The sequence below is a fragment of the Gadus macrocephalus genome, chromosome 4 (assembly GCF_031168955.1).
Source record: "Gadus macrocephalus chromosome 4, ASM3116895v1".
Taxonomy (NCBI): Eukaryota; Metazoa; Chordata; class Actinopteri; order Gadiformes; family Gadidae; genus Gadus; species Gadus macrocephalus.
Genome location: NC_082385.1, coordinates 30,485,850 through 30,493,349, shown reverse-complemented (window position 1 = coordinate 30,493,349; position 7,500 = coordinate 30,485,850). Strand labels below are relative to the sequence as shown.

The window sequence follows — 7,500 nt, the reverse complement described above, 5'->3', positions numbered from 1 at the left end:
TACTAAAGCCCGACGCAGAGCCCAAACAGGTTCACGACTGCGTCGAAGCGTCGCGACATGGGACCATAAGTGAGCCTTCGGGGGAGGAGGTCATCATGGACCCATGGTAGGAGCTCTGTGGGGCGGAGGCACACGGCAGGGTGCGGCGGTGCGGACCTGGGCGAAGCGGGAGTTGATGACCCGGATGTCGGTGTGTTTCTCCGCGGGGACCTGGTTCTGCTTCAGCCTCTGGTTCAGGTCCTCCACCGCCAACGCCTTGCCGGGGATCTCGTCCACGCGCGCCTGGAAAACACACGCAAACACACACACACGCGCGCGCGCGCGCACACACACACACACACACACACGCACACACACACACACACGCACACACACACACACACACACACACACACACACACACACACACGTTTACGTTCATGACATTGAAACAGACGATTGAAACAAGAATGTATTGCTGTCTGACTCTGACACTGTCTAGTCCTTTAGGAAAGCTTTTGGATCTAAAGAGGCTCACGGTGCATCCAGACACATGTAATTAAGGAGCAGGCAGGGATTGGGGGGGGGGGGGGTTTCTTGCTCCTCGAGCCGAAACAGGTATACTACCGTTTAAAAGTTTGGGGTCACTTAGAAACGTCCTTATTTTTAAAAGAAAAACACAGCTTTCTACAATGAAGATAAAATTAAATGAATGAAAAAAATATAGTCTAGACATTGTTAAAGGCTGATTGATGATTAGAATACCCTTGTGCAATTATGTGAGCTCAGCTGAGAACTGGAAAAAAAAAAGTGTTTTCATGGAAATCACGAAATGTCTGTTCGACCCCAAAACTTCTGAACGGTAGTGTCGAACCCGGACATCGCTGGGCTCGACCCCAGACCCTCCGGTCCGGGCGTTGAAGCCCCTGGTCGTACCTGGACCTTGACCAGGGTGTCCCTGATGTGCTGGGGCTCGGCAGGGTGTATGGGGATGGCCAGCACCCCGTCGGCCTGGTCCAGCCAGGCCTGCATGGAGCCCAGGTCCTCCTCCAGGGTGGCTGCCGCACTACGGGCCTCTGAGGACCTGGAGGGCCACAGTCAGGGAGGGGGGGTTAGATCAGACTGGTTCAGGGTACACTGGACTAGACTACTTTAGATGACATTAGACTAGACTAGACTACGTTAGATCACATTGGACTAGATTAGACTACCTAAGATTACATCAAACTCAACTAGACTACGTTACATCACATTGGAGTAGATTAGACTACATTCGATTAAATCAAACTCAACTAGACTACGTTAGATCACATTGGACTGGATTAGACTACCTTAGATTACATCAAACTCAACTAGACTACTTTAGATCACATTGGAGTAGATTAGACTACCTTAGATTACATCAAACTCAACTAGACTACGTTAGATCACATTGGACTGGATTAGACTACCTTAGATTACATCAAACTCAACTAGACTACATTACGTCACATTGGACTAGATTAGACTACCTTAGATTACATCAAACTCACAGCACCGTGATTGACAGCTACCTTTGGTTTTTTGTCTGATCTATCGAAACTGTACCCCTCTCGCCGAAGCCACAAACCCTCCCCCCTTCTTTTTTTTTTTTAAAGCCCCCAAACCTCCCGTTTGATGGATGTCTCACGAAAAGCCATGTGACTTCTGCTAGACAGGGCCTTAGAGTAAGCGGTAAGCTAGCTGCATGACCACCACCCACCCACCCACCCACCCACAGACACCCTCCCCCCCAGCCACCCACCCACAGACACCCTCACCCACCCTCACCCCCACCCCAACGACAGAGACCCTCACCCCCACCCACAGACACCCTCACCCACCCTCACCCCCACCCCAACGACAGAGACTCTCACCCCCACCCACTGACACCCTCACCCCCACCCACCCACTGACACCCACCCACTGACACCCACTCCCCCACCCACCCTCAACCGCCCACCCACCCAAAGACCCACAGACCCCCACCCCCCCCCCCCCTACCGTCTGCGGTGCTGCTCCAGTCGTCCCAGGGCGCTGGCCCAGCGGGTGTGGAGGCTCTTGAGGGACAGCAGCAGGCGGCCGGCGTCGTCCGGCGTGCTGAGCTGAGCCACCTCCTTCCCCGCCGACGTCACCCGGCCCAGGGCCACCTCCTTCGCCGGCACCGCCTCCGTCAGGTCCTGGGTGGAGGGGCACGTGGAGAGACAGACAGACGGACGGTTGCTTAGGAACGAGAGCACTGACTCAGATGATTTCTGTGTTTGTTTTGGCTATAGGAGTGTGTACTTTGTGTGTTTGCGTGCGTCTGTGTGTGTGTGTGTGTGTGTGTGTGTGTGTGTGTGTGTGTGTGTGTGTGTGTGTGTGTGTATGTGTGTTTATGTTGCTGGGTGCTTGTTTTTATCCACTCAGTTATAATCGTGTGTGTGTGTGTGTGTGTGTGTGTGTGTGTGTGTGTGTGTGTGTGTGTGTGTGTGTGTGTGTGTGTGTGTGTGTGTGTGTGTGTGTGTGTGTGCGCGGTACCCGCAGGTTCTGGCGGTGTGTGTCGGGGCTGCCCTCGGCCAGGTTCAGCGTGTTCTCCGCCTCCTCCAGCCACGCCTCCAACGCCTTCTGCTCCGCCGAGAACTTAAGCCACTTGGCGTTGGACTCCTCCCATCGCCTGGAGCCACGCACACACACACACACACACACACACACACACACACACACACACACACACACACACACACACACACACACACACACACACACACACACACACACACACACACACACACACACACACACACACACACACACACACACACACACACACACACACACACACGCAAGTAAACACACACACACACACACGCAAGTAAACACACGCACACAAGCACACACACACACACGCACACACACACACACACACGCACACACGTAAGTTCATAAGCCATATTAATAGATACATTTCTATTCTTTACCTCAGCCAATCCCAGTAAAGCTTGTTGAGTGCCGGTCTCACCTCAGCCTATCCCTGTAAAGCTTGTTGAGTGCTGGTCTCACCTCAGCCTATCCTGGTGCAGCTTGTTGAGTGCTAGTCTCACCTCAGCCTATCCTGGTGCAGCTTGTTGAGTGCTAGTCTCACCTCAGCCTATCCTGGGGCAGCTTGTTGAGTGCTGGTCTCACCTCAGCCTATCCTGGGGCAGCTTGTTGAGTGCTGGTCTCACCTCAGCCTATCCTGGTGCAGCTTGTTGAGTTTGTCCCAGTTGGTCTTGAGGAGCAGGGCCGTGTCGTGGATCTTCTGGGCCTCCAGAGGGCGGGCCCCCGACACCATCTCGTCCCTCCTGCCCAGGGCCTCGTCCACCGGGGACGCCAGCTGGTCGATGCTGGCCTTCGCCTCCTGGACGGGGACGGGTTCAAGGTTTGGATCGAGAGGGTAGAAGAGGATTCAGATGAATTCTTTGCAAAAAAGTGTTTAAAAATCCAACAGAAATCCAGCCACAGGAACCACACCGTTTGCTGTTTCTGATTGGTCTAAATAATCACCCGGCACTTATTTATCTTATTTTTTTTGACAGGAACAATGCATTGTTCACGAGCAGTACCAGAGTCAGCTATAAGCAAAGTTACATCCGTAGTCCCTGTAGTCTCTGTAGTCCCAAATGAGAAACCACAACCACAGCAACCTTAGTTTGAGGTGGGGCTATCACTGATGTTTGAGTTTAGTGCTTGGGTAAAATGTTTGTTTGTGTTGTTTATAAAAAAAAAACGAAATCTATGCAGAGTATGTAATGGTAGCCTCGTACAACAAAGACACTTATGACTAAAACTTAAGCGATGTAGATTAGACAAAACAGAAGACAATATGCAGGTGAAATTATAATAACTTCAAAACAACTAATGAGAACTCCATTAAAACCATGTCTAACAGCTCTGCAGTGTTTCCAAACAAACTGTTCACACAAAAAACTAATTAGGCTAATGCCCCGACCCGAATAAATGATTTGAAGTGATTAGGTTTGAAAGCTCTATCAGAGAGCTCTGGCCAATCTAACGAGCTCTGAGTGGGGAGGGCGAGGAGACACACTAAATGGGAACTTTCAAAACAAAAGCCCCGTAATGCAGAGTGAGGAGACATGTTGATTACAGTTTGAGTTCACTTTGCTTCTTTCACTTTGCTTCTCTCATCTTTTTACGGCGATGCCACACGCACACAGAAACACAAATACTAACACACACACATGCATGCAAAGAGACACACACACACAAAGACATGATTGACTGTCAATGGTTTTAAACAGGGAATAGAGACTGCGATGCTTGGGTAGGTTGTAACATAGCATGAGACAGGGGATTGAGACCGTGATGCTTGGGTAGGTTGTAACATAGTATGAGACAAGGGATTGAGACTGCGATGCTTGGGTAGGTTGTAACATAGTATGAGACAGGGGATAGAGACCTTGATGCAGGTGTGTTGCTGGGGCAGGTTGTAGAACACGGCGGGCCAGTATTCAGGGGAGTTGAGCTTGAAGTCCGCCTCCGACACCGAGCGCAGCAACACCTGTAGCTCAGTCATGTACTCCTACACACACAGACACACACACACACACACATGTACAAACGCACACACAAGTACCCACACACAGATACACACACACACACACATGTGGACACGCACACACACACAAACACAGATGTACACACACACACACACATACAAACGCACAGACACGTACAAGCACATATACACACAAACACACGTACATACACGCACACGCACACACACACACACACACACACACACACACACAAACACGCAGACACACACACACACACACACACAGGGGGTGAGCATCATTGTAAGCAGTATTAAACAGGGAATAGGGAGGCACTTCACCCGGAACAGCACGCAGGTTCAGCAGGGAACGCTCACAAGAACAGTTCCAAGGAAAGAGTCTCTCAGGAGCCCAAGCAGCCCTCTCTCCCCCTCTCTCCCCCTCTCCCCCCCGCCGCTGCTCTGCTGTTCTGCGGCTAAACCGCGTGCGCGGCTACACGCTGGAAAAATAACACAAGTCGAATATTTTGGGATTCTAGATATTGGGTTTATTTTGGGTTTTGTTAAAGACGGCATTGGGCTTGTTAAAGATTGGCACATGGATGTACACCTTCTTTATTTAAGCTATCCAGGCCGTGCCCGTTGTAAATGAGGACTCAAGGCTCTTTCCTTGGATCTGCTAATGGCTACTAGCGCGTAGCTACGTGCATGCTAACTGGGTTAGACGACTCATTTCCCCTCAAGATGCAAGAATTGCATGGTGAGGACTTTGAATAGAAGTTAACTTCCAGCAGTCCTCGACTAAGAATTCAACCCTCCCACAGCTCTGAATAAATCCTCTACATACTTTATGGAAAAGAGCAATCCCTAAAATGGGACATTTTTATGGCGTTTGAAGGAAAATGGCAGCCGAATAATACGTTATAGTAAGGAAATATCTTTAAAAAAACGAACTCTTCCCAACAAACATAACTACAAGAACATAGACTAAGATATTCGTGGGGAAGTCTGCTTTCCTTGATGGACTTTATCGTCTGACGGTAAAACAGTGCAGACAACATTACGCTCCTAAATCCAAACAGGTGCACTTTAGAGTGGTGACGATCTGTCATCACGCATCAACTCCCTTCCTAGAGCCTGGCTTTTAATTAAAATACTGGACAATATGGCGCTGTCTGCTCCTTTGAGCGGTTTAACCTTATAATGCTGTGTGGTGCTTGCAAAGGGGGCATCGAAATACCACAGATAATGAGACACACAAACGCCCCGTTTCATCAATTCAGAAAATAAAGCGATAAAATCTAGGGCCCCACAGACAGAGACCGGCTGGGGTGTTTGTGGTTTGTTGTGCGCATTCGTTTCACCTTGCAGCAGCAGACGCCTGTTGAATGGTGCTTCAACAAGACAAGCGCCACTTCTGATAAACTAGAGCTGGTCCCGGTTCATAGGCTCAAGGCTCAAGGACAGAAACGTTGTTTGGTATTAATATTGTGTTTTTTTTGTTTTTGTGCTACCTGGTTATTTTTCTATTCAATAGGATTGAAAATGAATAGTTTGAGGGAGGCAAGCTTTTGCGCCTTAAATGTGTGCCTGTGTGAGGTGTTGTGTTGATGTTGAAATGTTGTGTGCGTGACTGGTTTCTCTGGGAAAGGTGTGGGTGTGATGGTGTGTATTTGAATGTGTACACACACAATTGTGTGCTAAAAGTGCAGGACGACACAACGGGTACTGGGTGTCCCAGTTTCAATTACACAGAAATATAAACCCCAGCCAAACTCTGGCTGACTCAAGGGATTCTTGGATATGTAGTTTGGTATGTGTATTTTAGGTCCTACAGGATTCCTAGACTGAACTGAGAAGGAAATCCAAACAATAAATCCATCACAACCAAACCCACAAGATTGTGTTCTTCTAAACCACTTGGACAAAATCGACTTAAATTCAAAACTAACTAACTCAAACAAATTTCTGATTTCGATAAAGAGCATCATAAGCACATTCTCAGTCCCTGGGAACGGACATCGCAGTGGAAGATACAGGCACACATTGCCATGACTACAGGCCACCGTGTTACCATGACTACAGTGTATTTGTTCAGTCCTTGTGGATAAGGCCAAACTAGTATTTTACAGAAGTTGTACGTTCTGGAAATACATGATTACATTTCCACAAAATTACAATAAATCAGAACATACGGTTATGTCATGTATAACACTCACACACAAACACAGTTTTAGTAGTGTCTGTATATTTCATATTTTTGTGGACTTTTATAATTTCTGTTTATCCAACCAAATTATTTCAAATTGAATGAACAAACGCATTTTACGTGGAATAACCAATAAATGGCGACGAATGAAGAGTGCTTATTCCAGAGTAGGAGAAGGTTAATGCACTGAGCTACTTATTTCAAAGCACTAATGTAATCCTGAGGAGCCCCTCAGAGCTGAACGAGCTGGTCTCCAGGGCGATTAGGACACTACATAACACATCACAGCATCAAGACCAGTGAAGTGGACTCCTTCACCCCTGAGCAAGGCAGCGTTCAACCCATTCAGGTTTTATTAGTCCGTGAACTTTGATTGAACTATTGACAGGAACGAATGGCAATATATATCTTTTATAAATTATTATTATATATATATAATAATATATTTATCTATTAAAATGTGCTTATGATGCCTTGTGAATCTCAATTCTTTCACCAGATTCAAACCAAAAAGCAGATTTTGTCCAAGTGTGATTCGTGACTTTGACGGACACTGGGGCAGGTGGGCGTATGCTATTGTGATTGTGATACACGTGACTGTATACATACGTCTTCATTGATTGGCTGGTCGGGGAGCTGTGAGATGCGATTGGTTAGCAGTAGGCATGCGTTGAAACAGAACCAGACATGGCATTGAATGATAGTGGTCCGTTGTTAAGGTGACACACGCAAACAATGAAGCAAATAAACTAAAAGAAAA

The 7,500-nt window shown here is 47.8% G+C and overlaps 1 protein-coding gene across 5 annotated transcripts in view; it reads right to left on the bottom strand.

Moving 5' to 3' along the window:
- Positions 1-7,477, bottom strand: part of dmd (dystrophin) — a 72,984-nt gene extending 65,507 nt beyond the window's left edge. For 4 of the 5 annotated variants that reach the window (XM_060048909.1, XM_060048905.1, XM_060048908.1 and 1 more), the window contains exons 1-7: positions 7,350-7,476; positions 4,436-4,558; positions 3,204-3,376; positions 2,518-2,653; positions 2,002-2,177; positions 916-1,063; positions 157-282 (exon numbers count right to left, since the gene is read on the bottom strand). In XM_060048909.1, coding sequence (XP_059904892.1) covers positions 157-282; positions 916-1,063; positions 2,002-2,177; positions 2,518-2,653; positions 3,204-3,376; positions 4,436-4,552 — 876 coding nt within the window. In that variant the 5' untranslated portion in view covers positions 4,553-4,558; positions 7,350-7,476. Of the gene's footprint in view, positions 1-156; positions 283-915; positions 1,064-2,001; positions 2,178-2,517; positions 2,654-3,203; positions 3,377-4,435; positions 4,559-7,349 lie in introns of all 5 variants that reach the window. The other variant, XM_060048906.1, reaches the window with a different exon arrangement.
- Between the last annotated feature and the right edge of the window lie 23 nt (positions 7,478-7,500).